Genomic DNA, 26,906 nt, shown 5'->3' with positions numbered 1-26,906 from the left:
AGAAGGCATTTTCATTGTATACATTGTGAAAAAACACGTTTATTGTCAAAATGCCTGAACTTTGAAGAATCCCAGACATACTCCTTGTTCAAAAAAATTGCATGACACATGTGGGCAGTTCTGTTTTGAAGTACCATTCCTTTGCAGGCTGTGATTCTGAGCACAGGTGAATTGAGTAAAAACTGCTGTCACTGGGTGTACTTTGGTTTGTTTTTGTTTAGAGTTACATTCTGTTGTGCAACTTGGATGGTGGGGAGGGAGGAGGAACCTGGAGTACTTTGGGAAGTAACCCAGAAGTGTTTTTCTGGAGGGAGTGATGGAGCAGCATTTTGTTATTTTGATGTTCACTCCAATCTGTTTCCCTTAAGCATGGATTTTTTTTTTTTTAATATCCTTTTTTTTTTTTTTTTTTTTTGTGAGATGAATTGTCAAACTTATTAGCACATGTGGAACAGATTAACAGGAGAACTTTTCTTTTTTCTTTCCCATTTTTCCAGTTCTCTCCACTATGCAGTGGCTCAAAAAGATACTTATCTTCAACCGGGGCAGATGGAACTATATGCTTTTGGCTGTGGGATGCTGGCACCCTTAAAATAAAGTTAGTTGCTATTTTATTTATTGCTGCTTCTGTTTATGTAATTAAGAATGATGTACAAATATGGAGAAAAAATTTGACTAAACCAAGCTTGTCATTGACTATTTCGGTATGTGATTGTTGGGTATGATCTATTTCTCATGTAGTTATAGCTTGCTTGCTTATTTTTTAAAAACTAAGTTTATAATACAGCATTTTGTGGGGTGATAATGTATATCTGTAAATTAAAAAAATGAATCTACATTTGGGTTTTTTTGTTTAATATAATGTCAAAGTTGGCACTCCATTTTTCTGGTGCCATCACGATTTCAAATGAAATGAAAATTATGTTGTTAAAGTTACTGCAATTTAGATTGCAAAATCCACTTTTAAAGGAGATAATAATGTCCTAGTATAAATCAGGATAGGATATTTTTGATGTTTGTTCTTTCCTTACCTATATTACCCTTTCATAGTTGCTCTTGGCTGTAACATGGCAGAAGGCAGAAGTCTTGAACAGCTGTGTGGCGATGGCTGAAGTTGTGCCTGAAATTTCTGCCTTCAAAGATACTAAAAATGTTGTCAGGACTTTTGTATATAGTTTTTTAAAATCAACTGGCTTGGCAGCTTTCAAATGGTCTTTGTTATTTATTTTCCTTTATCCCTAAAACCCATAACTTAAAATTGGAAATGATTGTTTTAGTAATCATTAGTGATTTAGCTTTGATAGTGGGATGTGTTTTTATGGATATATGCACCTCACAGATAAGTCCAATTTCCTTGTAGTTTTGGTAATTGCTGCTAGAATCTTTTTCTTGCAGTGTGCTGAGGTTATGCCGAGCTTGCAGGCACACTTGCCATGGGTATTTTTCGAGTGGTTTGGGCCTTAACTAATTTGATGTTCTCTCAGTGTTTTGTTTTGTCTTTTGGTGCTTTAAATGAAGCTGCGTCTCAGGTTGTTACTATTCTGCTGCTTAGTGCATGCTGTAATCAAATTAAGACTCCCCTTTTTACTGAGGACAGGAGGAGATACGCTTATTTTTGTGTGAAGCAAAGGGGTTGCCACCGGTTTATTTTTCTTAAGGCTTCCTAACTCTGAGTTCTTGTTGACAAGATGAAATCTTAATCTGTCTGATTGGTAAACCTTTTGAGCCCACATGTTTTTGTCTTTTGTCTTTCTCTTCTTTCTTCTCCTTTTCCTAAGTAAAGTTTTAGTCTGTGGAATTGATTTTTGAAACCAATTCTGTCATTAAAAAACAGAGAATCCTTGAGAATTAGGTAGCTTACAATATATAAGGTGGGAGGTGAATGCTTAGAAATGATGAAAGTTTGAATGAATCATGGAGTTGGATGGGATTTGTCTTGAGATAAAACTTAGGGAGAAAATTAGTGCTAGTTATGGCAGGGGATTCTCAACTAATTCCTTGCCATGGTGATATATAATTGTAGAATAAAAATTTTTAGTGAGATGTGCTCAACAAATATTATAGGAATAAAAGATATTTGAGGAATGCTTTCATGTAGAAGTCATTTCAACAGATGTGATTAGACAGGGGCATAGAGAAAACAGATCCATTTGGCTGTCTTGTGCAGCACTGCAAGGAAGTGGTTCGGTAATCTAAGTCACACCAGTGACTCGTGTTGCTTAACAAGAGTGCAGATGAAATTTTGAGATGGGAATTTTTCTACTAGCTTTCTGATGTGTAGGCCATCTGGAAGAGAATATTGTTGGTGAGTTGGGGAGTTTGTCTTTCCATTTATCCGTGTAGGAAAAAATACAGGCTTGCTTCTGTTCAGTATTTCTAAAGAGGAGGAAAGCTGGCAGGGACAGTAAGATCTCTTACCATGGTTGTTCAGCCTCTGAGCTTGCTGCCGTGTATCTTGGTTCTAATACAACTCCCACTCCAGGAAGGGGAAATTTGGAGCTTTCAAACAAGACCAGGAGTTCTGAGTAGTTCAGTAGTTCAGATGAAAGACGCTGTAACATGCTTAAATCTTGACTTCATGTTCCTCCTGAACTTGACTGTAGCCTGCTTTACAGGAACACAATTGCTATCAGAGGTGATAGTGGGTTATTCAATTATCCAATGCTTTAAGTGGGGATGGGTGGTGAAGTCTTGAAATTTTAGCTTCTTAAAAGAAAAAATAAAATCTATATATCCCACCCCTGTTTTTTGTACTCAACACTACTTGAATCACATGGTAGTGGGCAGCCAACCTCATGATGATCATGTTGTTAATTGTCATTTCAGGATGATTGGCAGTGCCATTAGTACCTTGCTGAACTTTTTAATGGAATACAGGAAAGGCAGAGTTGACATTGTGTTCAGTGTGCTCTCAAATTAAAAACAATCAGTTTTGGTCTTAATTACACTGAGTTGTATTTTCTGTTTTTTTTTTCTTATCTCTGCAAATGTTTATTTTGTTTCATTCTCAGATTGCAAAAATCTTTTAACTCAGCTTTGCCAACAACTCTGCAGTTAATAGTATTTAATTAATAGTATGTCCGAAAGAAAGCACTTCCCTTCTTGGTCTCCTATTTTTTTATAACCTTGTTAATTGAGGCATATTCTGTGTTTGGGTCAGATGTATGGCCCACTCCAGAGATATTGGTGGCACCTCTGTTTTGATGAACTGCAAAAGGACACATTACAATAGATTTAGTGTCATAGGAAGAAAGAGACATTGGCACAGCTGACCACAAAATTCTCATGTTCAAAGGAAAGTGAGAAACCTTGTTCACATGATTCTGTGACTAGTGTGGATGCATGTTTTTTAGTATTATAGGAGCACCTGTGTGCTCCTCTTCTTTCCTTGAAGAGATTTATAACCAGGAAGCTACCATGGATGTCTAAAAGCAGTAACATTCCAGGTAGATTAATTCAGTTTCCAAACAGGAAGGCTGGCTGTTGCTGCAGGCAAGGAATTCACAGAATGTAGCTCGAACAAGACGGGAAAACAATTGAAAATTTAGGCAATTGAGTCTTATGCTGGATTTAGTCTTTTACTATTCTGGGTGGTGATAGTAAACACAGGAGTTGGATCCTGCATCATTTTATAGTAGGGAGGAGTGAGAAAGTCTGCCTCATCAGAAATTGAAGAATCATGTGCTTCATTGAAGTTTAAGGGAGAATTATTACAACTGATTGGCACATCACAGTTAAATTAGTTGAAATATATGCTTATATATCTTTTCTGAGGAAGACACTGAGTTTTCTTTTTCCTTCTGCCACCTGTTTGCATCACAAATTTCCAGTGTTAAGCTGTTACTGACAGACCATATGAGCAAGGCAGCAGAATCGTCTCACAGATTTGAATAGAGGAGCTTGGTGTACTGCTTTTTTTCTTATCTATCTATTCTCCCATGATTTTAAAAAGAGGGGAAAAAACCCAAGAAAAACACATGCTAATTTTGACATTCCGATTTTGGACAAGACACTGATTTCTCAATTATCATCAGTGTGAGGGATACTTCACCTTTGCTTTCTTATGCAGAAGGCACTTGGTGTTAAAGGGGCTGGTCATACATCAGAATATACTGAACCTTTTTCACTAAGTTGTGAACAAAGACTTAAGTTAGAGAGGTTATATCACATATGTTTTCTGTGAAGAAGTCTTGCTTTAACCACTACATTGCCAGAGTTAGGCTAGTCTACAGATTAGATTAATTAACTAATAAAACAATAAATGCTTTGAAAATACATGTCAAGTGAAACACTGTCCTGGAGAGAATCAGCTTTTGTCCCCTTTCCACCCTTCACAAAAATACTGATTCCCCAACTCATTTTGCAGTCTGCTCTATTGTGGAAGAGTGATGTAATCTCTTGTCTCCTAATGCCTAAAATAGCACACATTGGAGAGACATAATTTTGAGAATTTAAATTGCTTATCTGAACTAGAATGTAAGTGCATACTTGCTCTATTTTGCAGCTGGTTTATCTCCGAAGGCAGAGTTCACAAACAACAGTGGAAGAAAACGACAGCCTATTTATCTGTTTGCATTTGTTCCAAATTATGTAAACTGCATACTGAATTGTCTGATAGTTCTTGTTAGTATCTCGGTTAGGAAGCATTTAAGTGGTTTTGTAAAAAAGATTTTTGTCTTGTTTAATGTATCTTGTGAAGTTACCTTGTTGCAAATTTGCAGGGAGTTACCTTAAAACTCCTGCAGGGAGGGTCACAGAAACATCCTATGCTGAATAGATAATTTGGAGAAAGGTTTAACTATTGCTGATATTTATTACTTTGTTTTATGCATAAACATTACTAAGATTTAATGCTTATTGCATTATTTGAGATAGCAATAACTGATTAGTGGAGAAAGATTTCTTATGCATCTGCCTTCAGGTGAAATATACAGGCCATTTTGTTTTTAAAAGAGAACATTTTGGCTAAGTTCTGAATATGCATTCTTTTATGTTAGAGCAAATCTTTAGTGATGACACTCGTGGGTGTAGTGCTGCTGTTCTCTCGTAAGTTAATTCTTTGAGGGAAGATTGCAGATGGCATACTGTGCAAGACCACCTACTGATTTGAGGTTGCTGTAATGCACAAACAGAATTGAAATAACGATTGAAGAACTTGATCTGGTTTGTTTTGGTTTTACACATCCTTAAAGTGCCAGATCCACTGAAGCTTTAGGTTTGCTTGCACATCATTCTGAAATGCCTAGAGAAATTGAGGGCACTAAAGTAAAATCCCTTACAAACTTCTAGCCATTGTCCTGATAATTTGGGTACTGTTTGAAACTAGTCTACAAGGAATATATGTAATTTAAAGCAACTCTTATATTCTAATACAGTGAAAAACTCCAAATTTATTTTAATTTATTTGATATCCTTGTCTATAAAGAATAACCAGCTGTTTCTCTGTTGCAAAAGCAAGCATATGCTACAGGAAAAAACCTGTACATCGAGTGGTTTAAAACTGAACATCATGGGAAACTGACTCTGTTCTGCCTTACTGTTAACTTCAGAGAAGTCTTTCGTATAGTAATATCAGAAGGGAATGGGATTGAAGTTATTTTACAACTCTTTGATGCCTGAATTGCTTAGTCCATCTGGATATCTTAGTTTCCTAAAGATCAGATCATGAAGCATAGTCACACAAAATTGTTTATAAATGGGCAGCCATCTGTTCCTTCATATTTAATTTTATCCTTCTGTCCTTTATTTCTAAGATACTGACTTGTTTTTTGAAACCCTATTAGGAAATTATTTAACTGTTTGTCATTTTTTATTTGTAGTCCAAGGCCAACGAAGTTTACAGAACGTCCTCGGCCTGGAGTCCAAATGATCTGTTCTTCTTTCAGTGCTGGTAAAATATTGTTTTTTCCCCTTCTCTCTTTGTATGAGTGTAAGAAGTCATTTGAAGTGTAAAATGAAGTACAGTAGTTACTGTAGCAGATTTCTTTTTAATAAGATGGATTTGAGTTTAAGTGGCTATTTAAAAAGCCCAAATATTTAAAATAGAAATTCAGAATTTATGCATTAATACTTGCTGGTACAGAAATTCTTAGAAACAGTTAAATATGAAACGTTATAAGTCTCTTGTGACTTAATGCTTTTTCAGAACAGAATAGATATATACCTTTTTCTCAGAATAATTAGGAGAGTCAGCTTTATCTGAGGTGTAATATATGGGGATTTTTACAAGAAGGGTCTGATTACAGAGTTCTCACGGTCTGGGTTTCATTGATTTGAGAGCTGGTAAATGAAGAATGGTACATAAATAATTGGATAAAATATCAAAATGTACTGTAGTTCTAGTTCCATTTGATTTTTTTTTTTTTTAAGAGGGAGGCTTCTAAGGGCTTAGTTGCAAGCAAATTACTCTGGTTAGCTAATCTTTCAGCTACATCTGCTGATGCATATTTATTGACAGCAAATGTGAGGTAATTCAGCTCCAGTTAAACTTTGGAGTTTATATATCTTGTTTTGACTTAAAGGTCAGTTACAGGCATAGTTGAAATGAGACACAGCTATAAATTTCAGAGAATAAATTGAAATATTTGATGTTTCATCCCTTTGAAAATACTGTAATAACAGTAGATTGCCCTTTTTTTTAAAGACTTATCTGTTTGTTTTTCTCAGGTGGAATGTTTTTGGCCACTGGGAGTACAGATCACATCATTAGGGTTTATTTCTTTGGATCAGGTCAGCCAGAGAAGATATCAGAGTTGGAGTTTCATACTGTAAATACATTTTTTAAAATTACATATGTACTTGATTAAAGTAATAATTTGGATACAAGGGGATAATTTGGAGAAATTTGATTTCTTTTTTCTTTTTCTGCTCTTTTTTTATATAGGACAAAGTTGACAGCATTCAGTTTTCTAATAGTAGTAGCAGGTAAGCACACTGTTCAGAGCTAGCTTTTTTGACCTTGTAGACATTTTTAAATACCAGTTTCCAGAGGTAGTTATTAAAAAAAAAGCTTTGTTTTGAGTTTAATCCAGTAAAATCATCTGTAACTATTGGAGTCTCACTGTTTTCTTTTTAATGGTACTCCTTAGTTTCAGTTTTTTTATTGTAATGATTGAAGTGTTTGAATTTGTTAATATTGAGTATAGAAATGCTTGAAACTTTTTCCTAAGAAATATGTGTCTATACATATATTCACATATCAGATACACGTACTTTTAGATATATTTTAATGTGTAAACTTCTTTGCAGTTAAGTGACAGAGAAATTATCAAACTAGATCTAATTATGTTTTGTTTAGTTAGTCTAATGTTTTGTTTTTTTTAATGTTTCACTTTAAGTTCTGGATGTTGGATATGAAGGATGCTAAAGAAAACAGTTTGGTTATTATGAAGCATGTGACACTTTCACTTATTTAATGTTCTAATGTACACTTTTATCAAATGGTTGTAAACCAAGCTTCACCCACCTCTTTCTCCTCCTCCTATCCCTGGACATTTAAAACGGGGAAGAAAAGGGTGGGAGATAAACTCGGGCTAGGAAACACTTCTTCATATAAATATCATAATACTTGCTCAGTGTACAATGCTAACTTATTTGGAATAGGTTTTGTTTTAAATCATGTCTGTACTTCTACTCTCCTCTTGACCTGGTGTGATAGGTCAGTCCCTTGGAATGTTAATTGGGTTGTGGTGTCCGTCTGCCAGTGTAGTGTCAGAAGTCAGCAAGGTGCACCAAAGGTCATAGAACAGTTGGTTTGGAAGGGGCTCTGGATAAGGGAAGGAGGTTTGACTTTTTCAAGGCCTTCAATTTTTTTTGCTGGTATGGGAAGTGTTTTTTATCTCAAACCACTTGTACAGCATTCTGACACTGTTTGGACTTCTTACTCATACCTTCTGGTTTTGAATTCTAAATTCTTTAATTTTTAAGTGTCTTTTCTGTACAGATCTGCCTTTGGTCTCTGAGTAACTTCTCCCCCCTTTTGTTAGATTTGTGAGTGGAAGCCGTGATGGAACAGCACGAATCTGGCAATTTAAGCGAAGGGAATGGAAAAGCATTTTGTTAGATATGGCTACTCGCCCAGCAGGGTAAGTGATGTAAAATGTTCTGTTATCACATAGGTTCTTGAGGGCCTTTATAATTTGCTGACTTACTAAAAAAATTTTAAAAAATACAGTGAGAGAAAAGAAAAAGAGAAGGCTTAAATTATTAGTGCTTAAATGTACAGTATGCTTATCTATCTCTTGAAATCCAATGAAAATAAGTATTTGACTACATATTCAGCTGTGGAAATTAACTTGTTCTGATAATAGTGCCACTAATATTTTGATTAGATTAAAAGAATAAAAGATAATCACAACCCATAGAAGGTCAAATTTATATGTTTTTTACATAGACATTTATTCTTGGAGCAAGAAAACCAGGGCAGATGTCTTCTTGAGACTGCTTGCATTTTAGTAATATTTACAGATATTGTGGAATGTGCATGCCCAGGAAAGCAGTTTTGGGTCCTTTTCATACAACATGCCAGAGCAAAGAAATTTCTGGCTCTTTAATGGTTTCTCATTTGTTAAACCAATCTGAGAATTTACAGGAGTTTGTAGCTATGGGAAACTTCTGTACACCAGAACAAGCAACTAAAGAGGCTTGAAGATGGAGAATGACTTAATAGGAATTGTGGCTTGCACCTTTTTATTTTGGCATGAAGATGTTTTCCAGTTGACATAAATTAAAAAGATTTATAACAGGTTTAAGGGACAATCCTCTTCTCCCTTACTGTTCATACTGAGCACTTTGAAGGATATTTAGTAGAAAAAAACCAACTATAATGGTCTCAGGAGTAATCTGTGGAAAGATATCTGGAAGACCAAAAGGGATGGAAGAGAAGGCTAAATAAGCTGTAATTTAGTTAGATGTTTAGATCAGCCATTATCTTGTCAATTACGGACAGATGCAACAAAAGATAGGTATCAAACTGTTGGACAGGAGTGTATAAAACACTGGTACTTTGATAACAGACTGAGTTAATCTCAGTAAAAATTCTCAATTTTAATTGATACTGGGCAAAAGAGGAATGGATTCTTCTTCATTGTGGTCATAAATGCTGAATTCATCTGAGAAACTGAAATGCTCATTTTAGTAAAGCACCTATAGCAGAATTCTGTTTTATTGTGACAAGAGAAATAAGTGCAGTCCCAAATTTGATCTTTTCTGCACAAGAACAGTTTTATCAAAGAAAATGAAATCGCTGCACTGAAAGGAAAGAGTGAATTCAGCTTATAAAGCCTCCTGGGTTCTGCATTGAATCTAGAAGGGAATTTGGCTATAACTACATTTTCTATTATTGAGTTTTACAATACATACTATTGTGCAATGTGTTGTTGTGCCTACTGTATGGAAGATTCTGTATTCTGTCTGCTTACATAGTGGTAACGTGCTATTGTTGCTCTTGGTTGATGTTTTCATAGAAGTAAATGTGCTAGAGAATTCAAGGGTGATTAGTCTTTAAATCACACTGCCAAAAATGTAATTTTTGAGTATTCTGATAGATTATATTGTAGATTTGTGTTGTTTGCGTTTCATGCAAAATTAAGTGGCATTATTACCAACAGTAAAGTAATGCCAGGGTAGTGGTGTAAGACTAAATATTGCATGAGAATTTAGATAATTTTAAGGTATAGAATACTTTTCTCTGTATTGAGAACTACTTATTGCAAATATTCTTTAGGACAATTTACTGTTACTTGGTTGATTAATTTGGATTTTTGTTCTTTAGATGTCACAAAAAATACTGTAGCTATCAATTTAAGTAAGTTAGGTCGTGTATCAGAGGGCATTTTCTGGAAGATCCTTTAGTCATTGTTTAAGTATCTACAATTCTTTGTCATTGCATGTGCTGCATTATAGAATACATCTTTAATTTCTCTGGTTTCTTGAAGAAATATTCTTAAAAAATACAGCAAAATATAGAAGTATTTTCACTTGTTATTAATTTGGCAAAGTAGGATTACTCTGAAATTTTTTACTCTTCTGTTTTAGACAAAGTTTTCAAGGAGTTGAAGATAAAATCACAAAGCTGAAAGTGACCATGGTGGCATGGGACCGCCATGACAATTCTGTTATAACTGCAGTTAATAATATGACTCTGAAGGTCTGGAATTCTTTCACTGGCCAGCTCATTCACATTCTCATGGTAAGGTGTACCATCTGGATTTATCAATCTTGAATGCAAAATTTATTTATACATCATCAACATTCCTCCTTATATGTTTTTTCCTGTCTGAAAATTGCCTTGACAAATGTTTCCAGATAATTGAAGTGTAACAGAAATGTCTATCAGCTGCCTATTAGAAAATAAAAACTTAAATCTGCAAATAACCACAGTTGTTCAAGATGTCTGAAACTAATTTTGGACATTTTAGGTTTTGGTTCTCAATTTTTTTTTTTATGGAGTTCCGTCTTGAAGGAGAGAAGGAAATGCTTGGTTTTTTAATCTTTATTTGATGTGATGTTTTGAAATACTTTCAATGGGTAAATTTGCCCCCTTTAACCAGAGACACTTCTGCAACCTAATCATTCCATGAGGACAAAAAATTAGTCTTCTAACTAAAATAAATCAACAGTTTTACTAATGTCTGACGCTTCTTTTGTAATTGAGAAAGTTAACTCTAGGTAACTTGATACTCTGCTTAGAGATGGAAATACTTAATGGAAATGTCTAAAATACAGCATCAATTTTGAAGATGCTATTTTTTAACTTTAAGTTATTTATTTAATTCTTTATGAGTTTAAATTAAATTTCTAACTGATACTCTGCTGGAAAATGGAATTCTATTATATTCTATAATATTAAGTTATAGATAAGATATAGATATAATATCTATAATATTCTATAATATTAAGACCTAAGATACCAAGTGTTGTGGACACTAATACTTTAAAAATCCTCGTTGAAAGTATTAGGATGTACTTGTGAAGGAAACATACTTGACTTAGGAAGGTAAAATTACAACCAGAAAGAAACTAGTGTAATCCAAAAATAAAAAAGTGTGGTTAAAGCAGTTTTTTGCTGGGTATTTTCACAGGTTAATGTCACAGCTGCTAGTGTTACCATGAGGTAACATGGTACAACAACACTTGAGGCCTTGAGTATCTGATACAATACTTTTTTTCATTCTGCCGTGACTTCATTTTCAGGGACATGAAGATGAAGTTTTTGTGCTCGAACCTCATCCATTTGATCCAAGAGTTCTCTTCTCTGCTGGACATGATGGAAATGTCATAGTTTGGGATTTGGCAAGAGGGGTCAAAATCCGGTCTTACTTCAACATGGTAATTATTGTGCTTTATACAGATATGCCAAAGCAATCATTCTAAACCTTTGCTTTTAGTGCATTCTTATGTAGGCCATCTTCAAGTATGATTTATGTATAGAGCAAGATCCTGCATCTGGTGAAGTCACAAGGAATTCCTTTTCAGTTCAGTGGGGCAAAGAGTAAATCTGTTAAATGTTAGAAGTTGTTTCTTTGGCTATATTTCATAGTGTTTTTTTTCTATATGCTTGAGCCACACAAAATTTGAACATTAGTTACATGGTTAGAGATCATGTATAAGAGACATGGTGATAAAGACCCTCCTTTAGTGCTCTTTTTCCTGCCTGGGGAGCCAAGGTGGAACTTGGTTTATTTTTGCATTGCAAAATCTTAATCTGGCTAAAGCTGTTCAGGACTCTCGTGATCTCATTCAAGGTTGTTTGTTGCCTTGGGCCATTGGATGGAATTCTGTCAGCCTTTCTGTGTCGAACTCCTCCACATGCAGGTTTCAAATTTGGTCCGTTCTTCACTAAACTAATTCTCCTGAAAGATGAATGTAATAGGTATTTTCATCTGTTTCTTGATATTAAGTGGGTCTTTGTATGTATCTTGTTCCTCAAAATGATAATGATGTATTGTGTAATTCAGACTTTGTCTCTTGGACAAAATTACAAAAGCCTTTGTAGAATAGCCACAATGATTTGTAAAGCTTGAGAGTAGGCAAATTGGCTTCAGCTGTAGTGGAATAGCAGTCTTGGACTCCAGCATAAAGAAGATCATCTAAACAAGAGACCTACCACTGATACATTTACAAGAGGATAAGGGACATTTAGAAATTACCTCAAGCCAGGAAGGTCACTGAACCCAAAGAAAGGTTTTGAGATGTGCAATACAGTAGAGTTCATAAGCTCTCTGAGAAAATTCAGCCAATCTTAATCAGAGAGAGTGCAACCTAGATTCCTTCAGCAATGACCTAGGTTGAGTAGTGTTCTTTCTGCATTGATTTCTGTAACTGAGCTTATGAAGGATCCAAGACAATCATATTGGAGCTATGAGCACACATCTTCATTACTTGCTGCTATTCACTACTGCCAGTTGAGGTATATGTTCTCATTGCATGGTTAGCTTGCATTTCCAGTTCTTGTTACTATGGATGTATGATGTTTTTCATGGAGTTTAGGTTAGAGGAGTCTGAGCTCATCTGCTCTTTTTAAGCCAAGTCCATTTATGAACTATCAGAATCTAAATTACAGGTGCCTGTGATATTAGGCAGCCCCCAAAAGACTGAAATACTTGTTTCAAGATGCCATGCAACATAAACACCTAGAAAAAGATAGTAGTCACATATATTTTAAGATCTTTGGAATCAGAGAAATTTGTAGACTATCAAAAGACAGCAGCAGCTAGTAATCTGTGCTTTGTGCTAGAAACTAACATGAGAAGGTCTGCCTGCTGTGTGAGGTGAGGGGAATTGTAAATCTGGCAATCAGTTCATCTCAAACCAAGGAATTACACCATCTGAGCCAGGTATGCAAGAGAGCTATCTCTTTGGACTGAATATTTCACCAGCTAGTATTCTGTGTTTGATGCTTCAAAAGACATGGGTGGAAATTAGAGGTTTTCTTAGGTGATGGGTAGCAGGCAGAGGACATTGTGCAGTCACCTCTGCAGAGCTGCAAAGCTGAAGTGTTCTGGTTTACTCCAGTGGGATAAATGAATTCATACAGAACTGCCAGTCTTATCTTTTTCCTAAATGCCAAATATCTGTTTTGCAGTTCACAAATCTCTCATTATCATTGCCTGGTCTGTGGTACAAGAAGTAGCACTGGGTGGCTTTCTCATAACAAGACTTCCTTAAAAAATGTTGCAGACCTTGGGGGAGTTGATTGAATTAGGAAAATCATAGATGAAAGTTGGCTTAATGTTAGTTCAGTCAGGTATTTTTGTCCTAGATGGATTGCTTTGTACATCTAAAGCCTTGTGGCAAATCCCTGCAGTAGAGTTGTGTATTTTTAAATTACTTTGCACCCTGCCCCAAATGCCTTCATTGTCAACATAAACAAAAAACTTAAAAACAAAACAAAAATAAAACACAAAAAACCCCCAAAAACAAACAAACCAAAAAACAACCCCAGGGGATGCAAGCAGTGTTAATCAGTTTGAAACTTAATTCTTTTATCCAGCCAGTGACTATAAAATATACCAAATATACTGTTTGGTTTGAATTTAACTTAAACTTCGATTACTCCATTTATTTGTTCCTTGCTGGTTGCAATTTGGTCCCACTAGGTGACTCTGGTGGTCCTGCAGAACATTCTTTCCCAGGTTTTTAAACTGAAGATTTGCTATTAAATCAATTGTCGTAATTTTGGTTAATTTGAAGCATCTTTGGTATGTGTGAAGAATCTTTGGTCCGTTTGCCAGATTTTTGTCTTTATCATTAATAGTAATCTCAGTCCCATAAATGAATGTCACATGGGTTTACTCTCAGTAAGTATATATGCTTTATATATTTCATGTTTTCACCTGTAGTCTTCATTTCATTTGGTCTAGTTGTATAAGTATTGCGTAACTTGATGTTGGAGTCTGTGAACATTCAGAACTGGTTTAATTCAGTGCCTTGAGTCACCTACAGTTCAGGGAGTGTATTCAGTATTCCAGAGAATGAAATTTGCCATAGAAGTATCAAGAGTATGAGATGGTTAAAGTATTTTAGGCTGAATTTTGAGATTCAGCAAGTAAGTCCTGAGATGGTTTTAAATTGCATGTGCAGATACAGGTATTTAGTTTTTGGCCTATGTCATATTCACACCACTCCTTACTTAATACAGCTGCTAATGAAGAATGTGTTCTTGGTGCAATATTAGGGCAGCTTCATCTGCTGTATCTCCCAGGTACAAAGAAGCATTCTGAAGAAACAGAATTCTGAAAAATCTTAAATTGTTCCTTTAGAACTGTTACAGAGCTTATTTCACAAAAATAGTGTTATTGCTACAGAACAGCACAGACTCTTTAAATGTTTAAATTGTAGTTAAACAATTGAATAATTGAAGTGTGTATGAACTGTAGGTGTCTTGGTAGATGATCCAGGCAAAAAAATACACTGAATGGTGGGCTGTCTGGTGAAAGCAGCTGTATGATAATTTACATAAAGATATATTTGAAATGCAGTTCCTTACTCAAAGCTGCAATGAGGCATCTGGATCCCTTGTGTGGTAAGGCACCTTTGTGACAACTGAGTGAGGTCCTGGCTTTCCTAAAGGAGTCTACAGGAGCAGGTGGCACTCATTTTTTTTGATTATCTTAGCTGTTAGAGTTAGGAAATGGAAGATGTAGATTCTATTTTATCCTCAGTAGTAAAGCTCTTAGCTCAGTGTCTGCCAGTTAGTTACTCAGGAGAGCATCTTGGCTATAAATGCCCTATACAGGACTTCTTCCCAGTTCTCAAGTTGTGCCACTATGGAGAGATGTGAATTTGTAGCCTGTGGGTTAGGCACTGGCTAGTTTTCTTGGGTATACAAATAATGTTCTGGGTAAATTAGAAAGTGATAGAAATTCTTTGCCTTCAGGCAAGCTTTTGTGTTTGCAGGATTAATGTTCTGTCAGGTCATAAATAGAAGGTGTACACCACTCAGTTCTTGTCATAGCATTTGTTTTCTTTCAGGTGTTCCCACTAAATTACTTCCTAATAGATCTGATGCTGATGGTTTGTTAGGAATGTCAGGACTGGCATTTGGATGGGATGTGCTGCAGCTTAGCCCTTAGGCTTTAGACAGAAGTTTCTCAATGTTGAGAACATATGAAGCCAAAAAAGGAAAACTATAGAGACGTAGTATTTCAGATCTAAATGGAGATGTCTAGTAATGTTAGGTGGATGCATGGGTATTTGTTTGGTTTGGTGATGAGATTTTTGTTGATGGTGTAATTGAGACATTAAGTACTGGTGTTCATCGAGACTGACCCTAAATAGGTTTGTGGCGTTACAATGCTGCCCTTGAGTGTTAGTTTTTTGGACTTGGGCAGTTTTGCTAAAGCATACTACCCTCTAAGCAGTAGCTCTTGAGGATGGCCTCTGCTGACTCAGACTGCTTGCAAAAAACATTTTTTCTGGGGCCTCTGTGTATAGATTTCTCCTGTGATAAAGTTGACAGTTCTTGTCCCATGAGTGGGCTGCCCTATTAAAGAATGTTAAAAGAAGTTTCCTGAAGATTTTAGGATATATATAGGCCTGTAGTTCTGTCCTTTCTCTTAGTTTTTTTGCTTGGGGCTTTTTTTTTTGTTTGTTTGTTTTAATTTTTTTTAATAATTTGATTTATAGCATAGCTTTATGAACAGTTGCAGAAACACATAGTGACTTCTGTTGCATTAAAGTATGTTTTTGAAACTATGAAGCTATACTACAGTAGCAAGAATGAAAGATTAGGGGAGAGCAGGCATTTTTACAGTTTTTGTCACTGCAGAATATTGAAATTATACTGTGTCTTTGAATGTCATTGCCTGAATCTGATATCTGACTAGCCAGATTCTGTAGGTAGGCATTGCAATTACTGAAACAGGAAGCCTGTGTTTTAATTATGACGAGCCTTATGATGTTTAAGAAATCTTTGTGTAATGTAGAAATTAATCAAGTAGGACTATCAAAGCCTTTAAAGAAAAAAAAATTCTCCTGGACACTGGATTTAATAAAAATACCCAAAGAGAACCAACAACAAAAGATCTTTCATGACTAGGTGTTGTTCTTCTGTCTTACTTGATTGACTTTCATTGTGAGTTGCTTCTTTGAGAAGTCAGGCTCAGCAGTCAGCCTTCTTATGTCTGACATGTGTGCCTTGGATGCCTCCTGTGTGCCTGACAGCCTGTCAAGGTCAGCCTTTTGCTTATTTGTAATCTTAATGTGTTCCCAGTTGTGAGGTGTTGGTTTGGATTGATTCTTGTGACATTACCTTAACGCTAAGAATCTTTCTGAGCACTGTTGTGTGTTAGGGTATCCTTAACACGCTCTGGGTGGTAGTTCTGAAACTCCCTTGGAACTCAGGGCTGAGAAGGCCTAAGTTCTTCCATCATATTGTGAGGAATGCTTTGAAATACTGATACAAAAAGAATGTTTTTACAGTTTGCTATTAAATTCACAGGTCTGAAGTACTTCAAAATCCTCCTACCTTTGTGACTATCTGACTTGCTGGAAGGCTAAGCCACCTTAGTCTACAACACTTATGCATCACAGTATGTGTATCTTAACTGTTGAGAACTGTATGATGAGTCTTTTTCTAAATGCCAAATCACGTTTCATGAGAGCGTATAGAAATACCAAGGGTATGTTTCAGAAATGCATTACAATTTGAACTCTAAACTAGTCATTTGAAGCAACCTTCTGATTCTTTTGGAGGAGGAGGAAGAAAAAGAAGAAATTCTAGCTGAACCTGCTCTTCCCCTTTCCCACCTTCAGGTTCCTTTGAAATGACAAGTAACTCAATTATATTTGTAGAAGAAAATCTCCCCCAGAAACACTACTGTTCTCCTCTGTATAAATGCTTATTCTTCACTTAATAAATGTTGCTTGCCCTGGAAACCATATTGGTAGCTCAAAAATAGCAGTGTGATGCTTAGTGCTTGAATTGGTATTTGTCATTCTTATGCCCTCTGTCCCACTTTTATGGAAATCATCAAGACAAAGAAATAAAACAGAATTGCAAGGCCTGAGGGGTAGGCTGGTGTGCCTGTTGCATCGCTACTGGAGAAAGATACAGGCCACAGTTCCATTTCTTGGCTGTTTTTGAAAAATCTGATCCTGGAGCTAAGATATGGTCTTTCACTGAGACCTAGAAGGACAACAATGCCTTTGACAGCTGTAGTTGGTGTAAGGTATGATGAGACACCTTACAGGTGCTAGGAAAAAAACCCCACTGATTTATAAAAATTTTTCTTTTTAACTGGGGCATATTTTGCTCTAAATCTCTGTATCAGAATCCTAGCTGTTTTCTTTGTTTCTAGGCAGTCTTCTGTTAGAAGCTCAAGATGAATAGTCCCACACTTTGATTTAAAATGCAGTAGTTAGATTTTATGTAAATAGACATTGTATCCAGAACTAGAAAGCTTGTGACTTGTTGTGATTTGCATGTGTTCTTTACAATATGGTTTAGTTTTCAACAGTTATGAAATATGAACATTTTTAAAACAAAGTAAGGATTTGTATACTTGTGTTAAAAAAAAAGGTTTAATAGCTTATTCAAAGACTTGGTTAGTGTGATGAGCATAGTTTTTTCCCATATGTGTCCAAAAACATACACTGAAGCAGGTACAATATAAGCAGCTGAATTGAAAAGTGATGGTTTTCTAATAAGTTAAAGTTTTGCAATTGCAATTTTCATACAAATTTAGCAGCACATTTTTTTGTCCAACTTCATTTAAAATTGTCAGCCCAGGAGCAAATTACTTAAAATTTTAGGATAAAGTCTGGATTTAACTGCGTTAGCAAAAATATATTTATTTTTTGGAATTTTTTTCTTCTAAATTAAAATCATGACAGATAAAAGAGAGATGGGGAGGAAACTTATATTTCTGAAAAGATGAAAGAACATCTTACTGGAACCTTATGTAAATAATTATGGATCCTTTCAGCAAGATAAAGTTATATGACGTGGCATTATTTTGCCACAACCAAACTTTAATGTAGTCATTCTCTTTAACAACCGTATTCTTTGTACTGAAAAACTCTTTAAAGAACTTAAACCCTTGTTGAGCATATAGTGCAACAGGTATAAGCTACTTTATCAGAGCTAACAAACTTGGAGGGCTGATTTTTTGCTTATCTTCCTGGTTGGAGTCAGGAAATTACTGCAGAAGTTAATAATCCTTAGGAAAAAAAAATGCAAGCCAACAAAAAACCCAAACCAAATAAAAAGAAGCTCATCTTTGCAGCAGGGTAAAATTGTTAATGACTCTGCAAGCTTTTTAGCTGAAGAATTATAAAATAAGAACATCTACTACTTTCAACTATTGAATTGTAAAATTTGAATGTCTTACCCTGGCTCACCAACTTGACTCATAGTTTGGGTTGGCTTTGCTGATGTAGTCTCAAATTTGATATTTCAGTGCTTGTTTTCAGGAAGGTGAAAATACTGAGCTGTGCTTGAGAGAGCTGGTCAGGATTTCTTAGCAAGACATGAAGACCAGGTATTTAGCATGACTGACATAATGTAATTATTTTACCACAAATTCAAGGAAAATACCCTAGAGGGGAAAATTTACCACAGCTTGTTTATGTTCAAACATGCATAATGCCTCTCTCAGCACAATATTATTTTTTAGAGTAAGTGTTATATTTTGGTACTTTAAAAATGAATTAATTGTAAATTAAATTTTTAAGCTCTGTACATCAATGCCAGGTAAATAAAGTGAGACAGTTGTGTAAATAAAATTTGCTAGACGTTTTTGAAATGCTGTAGTGTTACGTCTGGTTATTTCTGAAATACTGTTTGTGAAGAACAAAAGTTTTACTTTGCTGGGAGATCTCTGTGTGTTTACTTGAGAAGATAAGACTCTGGCACCTGTTTTCTCTTAAAGGGTTACAACATGACTATATTTCTAACAGTTACCACAGCAAAAGCTGTTTAGAAGAAAAGGTCTGTTGGAAGGATCTTGAAATGGTGCAGGACTGCTCATACAAACCTTTACTTTTAGCTCTGCTGTAGTAGCTTTCATTTGACTGCATTCTAACTTCTTATACAGTGAAGGATGTTTTCATGTGATTGAGAGAATATACCTTGTTTATGAATACTCACAAAATTATTTTTGGTTCTCTTGATTTCCTGGCCAATCTTGAAGTTAAGACCCAAGCTCTTACAACTGGGCTATAGTAAAGAAAAAAACCCCTGACTTGTATTGGACCGTAGTTTTCTTTTACAGGTTGCTTCTTTGTTGAGAAGTCTTGGTCTGAAGAACAAAGAGTGGGTTTGATAGGGTTGTTTTGAAGGTGATCTCTGAAATTCCTTTATTTCATTTGATTACCTTTGAAAACAATTGGAGCAGCAGAATCAGCAAGCAGATACTAACCTACCTTGTAAGGTCATGCTTAACTGATTATGTGATGATTATAGTTGTATCTTGCTAAATGCTGCTTTTATTCCAATGATGTAGTAGTGAAACAGATTATACTTAGATATGCTGGCATAAAATCAGGAAATGGGGTGATACATAATTTAAGAAAGCAATAATTGTATTTAAAGCATTAAACTTGTTTTTGAAACTGAAAATGTGTATTGCCAAGCATCCAGTGAGAAAGCTTTGAAGCAAGTGAGTACATTCATGCTCATTTTGTTTTACATTCATTACGTGAAGTTACCATGGTGAATATGTACCTTTTCAAAGACAGATACACGTAAATGTGGGTAAATGCAGATACATTTTTTACATTATATATTAAATATATATTATATATTAAAAAAACAACCAAAACACATAATCCCAAAAAATCCTCAATCCTGAAATCATCTCACAAGCTGATGTTAAGGTGGAAAGTTATGGCTACACAGAAATTAAGGAATAAGATGGCTGAAAATAATGTCCAAGTGTTTTGTCCCCAAGTCTGTAGCTAATTGATTGTCTAATGTAAAGTTGTCTGGTGCTATTCCTGGTTCCATGCATTTCTTTCCAAGTCCTTTATTACATTTCTAGGATGTATGGTAGTTACATTACATGATTCTTTTTTAAGCTTATACATTTTTTCCAACTTTTAGACAATGTATCTTTTGAAAAATTTTAATAGAAACACTTTCTTAGCTTTTGAGAACTTTGGATATGTTTTATATTGATTTGGAGCTATTAGCTTAAGCAGTGACAAAAATCATCGTATACAGAACTTGACCTTGATAAAAAGGTCAAATTGAAGAAAATGACAAGAATTTTCCTGATTTCTACAATGGAAATTGTAGAGGGTGTATTTTTGATCCTGTTAATGGAGAGTATGTAGTACAGTTGAAGAATCAGACTGTCTGGATGCAGTGATGTGTTGGTTGTCTTCTTGCCCAGTCTCTCTGCCCTCTTTTCACGTTTTATGTTTTTATATAAATCAGTCAAAAATATTAGAAACCCCATGGAGGTCGTAGTAGGCATGTATTTCATAATGGCAATGATGTCTAGTTTTTGTGAATTTGGACACATGCATTCCCTGTTAATGACTGTTTAAATGTTTTAGTGCAGTTTAATCCTTGTTTTGTTTAGAATTTACTGTCAGTGTTATGGTATTAACTGATTCAGGTCAAAAGGGTTTCTTCCTGCAAGTTGTCAATCAAGCAGAGACTACTGAGTTGCAATTGGATTTTTCTGTGTGCTCTTGCTCCTTCAGAGAGCTAGTTGTTGACTGTCCTTTATTTTTAGCTTTAAGTGGACACTTCATTACAGGCAGTTCCTATGCTATGGCTACTTATGTCTGTGTATCTTAATGTTTTTCCTGCCCCATCTTCTGAAGTCTGCTCTTCCACTGATCTGTGTGATGTGGTTTCTTATTTTCTAATTCAACTTCTGCTTCCAATGCAAACTGGCAAACTCTAAAGCCATAATAGCATTATCATATCACTTACGACATTGTTTCCTTTCCTTTAAACAGTAAACCTATCAGGCCTACCTAGGTCTTTTTTTAGCAGCTTCTTGATTGGTTTTAGGCTAAATGGCATACCAAAAAATTGGAAGTTCCTGTCAAAAGAACAGTGTGAAAAATCAGGTTCCATTTAGAACACCTCAGCAGAATGCTCTGTGTGTGGATTTTCTGCCACACAAGGTGTTTTTTTTTTTGTTTTTTTTTTTTTACTAATGTCTGAAAGGCACTTCTCTTGCTTATATGAACAACATATTGTAATTTCCAATGGGAATTAGAGATGTGAAAACAGTATTTCTTAAGTTGTGGCCTTCATAAAATCTTTCAAGTTCAGTAGAATTATGTGGGATTGTATTTTTAGGTCAGATTTTATAGTTATGTGAAATACAGAATGACCTAAGAAAGGTTATGGATGCCTTATTTTGAATCAGTTTATCTACAGGCCTACTGAAATGGTTTGAAGCTTTTGACAGGTTCCACCTTTGAATAGCACATAAGAGCATATCTTGAGAAACAGACTCTGGTAAACAAAACCAGCATAATGCCCTAATAGTTCAAATAGAAGAAGCCAGTACTGAGTTTGCAGGATGTACATTAAGAAAAATCTTTAACAACGACAAAAGCTGTATTTAATTTATATATATAGCCTTTATAAAACTTCAGGCATCCACAGGGTGGGTGACCTATCAGACATTTTAACTGATAGATTTATCTTTCAAGACATGCAGCATTCCTGAATGAATAACTGACTTGGCAGGTAGGAAGATAGAAACAGTTTTAGGAAGTATGTTACTCTGAATTTAATTGCTTTTTGTCGTCTTCCTACCATTTTGTCTCTTGTTACTGCTCTGGAACCAGTGTAGATGATCATCTGATTTTTAAAAATTTTTATTTTTATAAACTGGCTTAAAAAGTAAGTCTGCTTTTCCACTCCTGCAAATGAGTAGCAACCTCCTTTAACTTTGCAGAAAGTCTGTAGAACTTTTTGGCTTATGGAAGCATTCTGTGGTTGAAGATTGTTCCTTAAAGCAAAGGAGAGCACAAACATGCAAAGGAACTTCCAGATGCTTGGAAGCTGATTTGACTTGAACAGTTATGATGTAGTTTCATCATTTATAAAAGAGATTTTAATAACAATTAGTGCTGCTTTTTCGCTAGCATTAGAAATTTGTCCTAATATACCATTGTTGTGATTATTAGAATCCTATTTCCAGTTTTCAGGTTTGAATGTTTCTTGTAACTAGTATTCATTTGTTCCTATGCATTTAAGTAGGGAAGTTCCCATCCTCTTTAAGGTCTTTTAGTATAGCAGTTCTCTTCCTTCTAAAGGTCTTTTAGTATAGTCATACAAAATAGTCCTCTTTGCTTAGTGTTCATATAAAGAAGCTGATCTCTCTTTGTTTTTTGGTTATCATGATAAGTGGCTCTCTATCTGTTCCTCTTAGAATTTACTTATCTTGAATATTAGAAGCAAAAAATATGTGTACGGCTCTGGAAGATTTTAGTCCTTAGCATTGTCTTATTTGTCTAGCATGTATGCACTTTCTTTTTCTGGATGCAATTCTGATCTGGTTTAGAATTCCAGTTTTCTTTTTGTTGCCACGCTATGTGATATATTGCAAGGAACACTCAGTGATCTTTTTCCCGGTGTTTCCAACTAATTGCGTCAGTTCCTTACCTTAAGAATGGATACTACTTCAGGCTAGTGGAGGCTTTAGTTCACTGATTTATGTATTTATTTATTTTTTAAACTGTGCTGGTGACTTGTCTTAGCAGATGTTATAGAAATGTGTACTGTTATTTTATGCAGACTAAGTTTCATTCTCTTTTTCTGGCAGTAAATGTGTTAGTAAGTTATTTCTAATAATCTTATTAGGCTCATGCTCTGTGGCATTTTGTCCTGTTGGCTTTTAATTGCTTCAGTTGATATAATTTATGTTGTCCCAAATCTGTTCTCAGTGGATGACTCCCTAATATTCATTCCATCAAAGAGCTTTTATTTTTTCTTTAGTCAATAACAGAAAGGCCTGACTTGAGAAACTTTAGTGATCACATCCTTTTAGCTCTCTCTATCTTTCCAAAATCAGTAACTGTTATCCTTTCTTTATAAAGTTTACCTACTCTGCATTTCTCCTACTAATCACAGTCATTTAAATCAAGTTTAAATATCATATTATGCCTTTGAAATCTCGCTTTGAAATATAGGTTGAATGAGTTATATTTTCTTGACATTAAAAAATTAGTTATTTTTCGGAACAAAGTCTCTTAAATTTCTCTGGTACTCTATAGTCTTTATTAATTTTCGTCTTGAATTTTTTTTTACTTTCTTTTTCTCCCATGTCTTATACTCTTCTTGAAAAGTCAGGTTTAGCTGTTTCATACTATCTATTGATAACAGGTCAAAAAGATTTATTACTGAGCTCACTATATAGGTGTTATTATTCTGTTTTCATACAACAAATAATTTTTATGTATTTAAGACGTTGCTTTGTGTACAAGCTAGACAGCTCTATTCTCCCTGGTTTGGGGCCAATGATAACCTTTCCTCAAAACTGAGAGGGAAAGAGGCTTCCCTTTTTCATTCTCTTATTTCATCCATATTCCTCTTTTTGGGGTATACCAAGGTCCACATGTTTCCTTGCTAGTGAAAATATGGGCAAACTGGACTCCTAATTCTTGAAGCTGAGACTAAAAATAATCTTTACTTGGTCTTCATTGTATGGCATCACTGGTTCTTCCCTGATTGTAGCTGAAAAATCCTTGCCTACTTGCTTTGCTACCCAGGAGTGTCTTAACACGTTCACTTTTCGCAGTCTTTAGTAGTGAGACAGCCTCTGTTGAAGCACTGGAACAGGATGCCAAGAGAAACTGGGGGCTCCCCATCCCTGAAAATGTTCAAGGCCAGGTTGGATGGAGCTCTGAGAAACCTGGTCTAGAAAAGTATCCCTGTCCATGGCACGGGGTTGGAACTATGTGATCTTAAGGGTCTTTTCCAACCCAAACAATTTTGTGATTCTGTGACAGCTCTTAATTAATCAGTGCTTTTTTTGTACTCATGAACAGTCTCTTCCCTTCACAATTGCTATCCTTATTTGCAGCAGTGGGAGGTTCCAGACAGAATAAGCACTTCATATCTTCTTGGGATACTGCCTTTATGTAATTCTTGTATCTTTGGTTTAAAAGGAATGGAGAGGAGAAGGCAGCTTCCTTCTTTCTGAAATTCTTTATCTAGCCTGCTAAAGTAACAACTTCTCTGATTTACTACGGCTTCCCTTTTTGTAACTTAACATTTAGTTTCTGTTTCAAATGCCTAGCTCCTGTGTGTGAGCTTTATTATGGAAAAAATTCTGTTGTAAGTTGTCACTTACTAATCCTGAAATTGCTTTATTGAAGAGAAAATTTGACAGGGTATCACATTCTGGTTGACTTTGTTCTTTAATTTAGAATAGTAATTATATCTTGGAAGGTTATCCTCAATAGTATTTTTTTTGCTTACAAGAATCTTTGTTTCCAAGTATTTGTACTTCAGACTTGAATTGTTGTACTGAAAGGTCTTAGAGTTGCCCTTTCTGAAAGCACTTTTTAAAGATTCTGGGCACGTTTAGATTAAAAGTATTTGCACTGTTCTTGTCCGCAAATAGTAGAACACTATTCTTTTCCTTTACTTAAGAAAGGAATGGTTTTCAATTAACACTCTAATTTCCAGGGGTTTCTTGAAAATTATCCATCCAAACGATTTCTTGATGGAAAGGACTAAAAACCCCATCATTTTAGTAGTTGGATTTTTTCCCTTCTGTTTCTCATTTTTCCCCTCACCATGGTTAGCAAATTGTTCTTCCCACAACATTTGTTTTTTACCTTGTAAAACAAAAGGTATTCAAAAGTTAGGCTGAACCCTGAAATTCTATTTATGAAGGACTTGAACATTAGGAAGCTTGACACTGGTATTTGCTTTGTTGGAGGAAAGGTAAGGGAACAGAAATCTCTATGTATAAAATAATTCTTTTCCAATTTTTAACTGTATTTCTGCGAAGCCTATTATTGTGGTGAAATTCTGTCTGCTTTCCACCTGCTTATCCAAACTCTCTCCCTTTAATACAGTGAGCTTTCTATATGCAAAAAGCAGCTCAAAGTTATAACTTTGCTGTGGTCGTTGGATCTCACTTAGACTAAATTAATTCTGCATTCCTGACTGTTGTGATGTTAGTGTCAGTCGCTTGAAGTTCCGTTTTAATTTTCCATCTCTTTCTGTGAGATAATTCTGTTCGTTTCTTCTGGAATAATGGGAAAAATAGAATGTAAAACTTGCATTGGTTTATGTTTCTCTTTCGCTAGTCCAGAAACTCATTTGACTTTTAGGGAAATTACCTGTAGTAGGAAAGACCTGAAAGCAATAGATGTAGCAGCCTTTCACTGTGGGGATGTGCAGGGGTGTGGATGTGTTGTAAGACTGTGGGGAAAAGATTTAGAATTCTTGCCTTTGTCTCAGCCTGTAAGAGAGTGAAAACAGTACCTACCTCACAGGATTTTTGAGGCTTGATTTATTAATTTTTTTAAGTAAAGCTGATAGCCTCTGGAAGGTGCTGCAGAAATGCACAGTATTACTGTCTGAAGGCTGAATATTGTTGGTTTTTGTTTTGTTTTATTTTGTTTTTTCCCCTTTCCTGGCACTATATATAGGCCTGCCACAGTTAGGGAAAGAATTTTGTTTGGTGTCTCTTTAAAGAAAATGCAAAAGTGCTTTGCTGGGGAGAATAGAAAGGGGCTTTCTGAAGAGGTGCTGAAGACATGAAAATTCAGAGTGGTGATTGGTCACCTCTGCTTGATTGACAGGTTGCAGGGAAAAACAAAAACCCATTTGTTCTGGCTTAATGGAACTGGAAAACAGAAAATGAGTATCAGGTAAAAATTCCTTTTTTAAAATCTTTGCAGTTCTCCTATAAAAGGTGGAGTTTTTACGCAAATTTACTCCTTCCCCACTCCAATAAATTAAGAGTAGGAATTACAGAAACAGGTAGTTGCTAAGCTGTGTAATGTGGGTTGTCTATGTCAGTGCGTTTTCTAGGGGGCAGGTGTTGTGGAATACCTCAGCAGCCACTGCTACTGGGGTAGCTTAGCAAGAAGGCAAAGGATGGAAAGGGTGCAGTAACTAAGCCCTGAACTGGGCCCAGCTCTCTGGTTAGGCTCATTAGCAGGACGTTCAAGGGGAAGCTTTTATTTTCACTTCCTATACTGTGCCTGCTTTGTGGATTAAAGTCTGTCAGTTTCTACTGCTATCAATTTGGAATCTTTCATGAGCATTATTACAAAATTCACTGGAAAGTGAATAGCTAAAAAAGTAAGCTTTGTTTTAAAGTAGCTTCCATCTAGCAGTATGCTGTCATACAGATTTTATAATAAATTCAATGTCAGCACCACAGTTTTGAGAGTCATAATTGAAAATTATTAATTTCTGTTAATTATTTTGTATGTTGATGTATTTCAGATTGAAGGACAAGGACATGGTGCAGTTTTTGACTGCAAGTGCTCTCCTGATGGACAGCATTTTGCATGTACTGATTCTCATGGTCACCTTCTGATTTTTGGCTTTGGTTCCAGTAGCAAATATGACAAGGTACAGTGCAAGATGTAAATCAAAATGTTTGTTTGTGTTGAATGCATTTGTGCAAACTTTTGTTCAGAGCTTCATTTTAAGAGGGCATGTCTTGACACAATTTTGAGCCATTAATAGGGGATGTTTTGGATGCCTGTTAACAATGAGATTTCTTTCACTGTCTTTTTTTAAATTATGGAAACATGATTACTTACATGGGAAGTTCAGAATGATAGTAATTTAACAACAGAATTCAAAATTAACCAGTCTAGTCTCCTAAGTGACAAAGTTACTAATATCTACTAATATCTCCTAATGTATCCACATGGATAATGGGAATAAGCTGCAGTGGAACTGATAGTAGTTACACATTTTACTTGAAATATTTTTTTATGATTCCTAACTAAGCCCC

General features: G+C 35.4%; 1 protein-coding gene across 2 annotated transcripts in view; it reads left to right on the top strand.

Annotated features, from left to right (window-relative positions):
* PHIP (pleckstrin homology domain interacting protein) overlaps positions 1-26,906 on the top strand; it is a 105,741-nt gene that overhangs the window by 27,072 nt on the left and 51,763 nt on the right. For both annotated transcript variants that reach the window (XM_058835165.1, XM_058835164.1), the window contains 8 exons: positions 498-598; positions 5,820-5,890; positions 6,667-6,767; positions 6,884-6,924; positions 7,986-8,084; positions 10,036-10,189; positions 11,194-11,328; positions 26,387-26,515. In XM_058835165.1, the coding sequence (XP_058691148.1) occupies positions 498-598; positions 5,820-5,890; positions 6,667-6,767; positions 6,884-6,924; positions 7,986-8,084; positions 10,036-10,189; positions 11,194-11,328; positions 26,387-26,515 (831 nt within the window). The remainder of the gene's footprint in view (positions 1-497; positions 599-5,819; positions 5,891-6,666; positions 6,768-6,883; positions 6,925-7,985; positions 8,085-10,035; positions 10,190-11,193; positions 11,329-26,386; positions 26,516-26,906) is intronic.

This window comes from Poecile atricapillus, chromosome 3 (assembly GCF_030490865.1).
Source record: "Poecile atricapillus isolate bPoeAtr1 chromosome 3, bPoeAtr1.hap1, whole genome shotgun sequence".
Classification (NCBI taxonomy): Eukaryota; Metazoa; Chordata; class Aves; order Passeriformes; family Paridae; genus Poecile; species Poecile atricapillus.
Note: the sequence above shows the minus strand (reverse complement) of the source record. Positions and strands in the feature narration are given on the sequence as shown.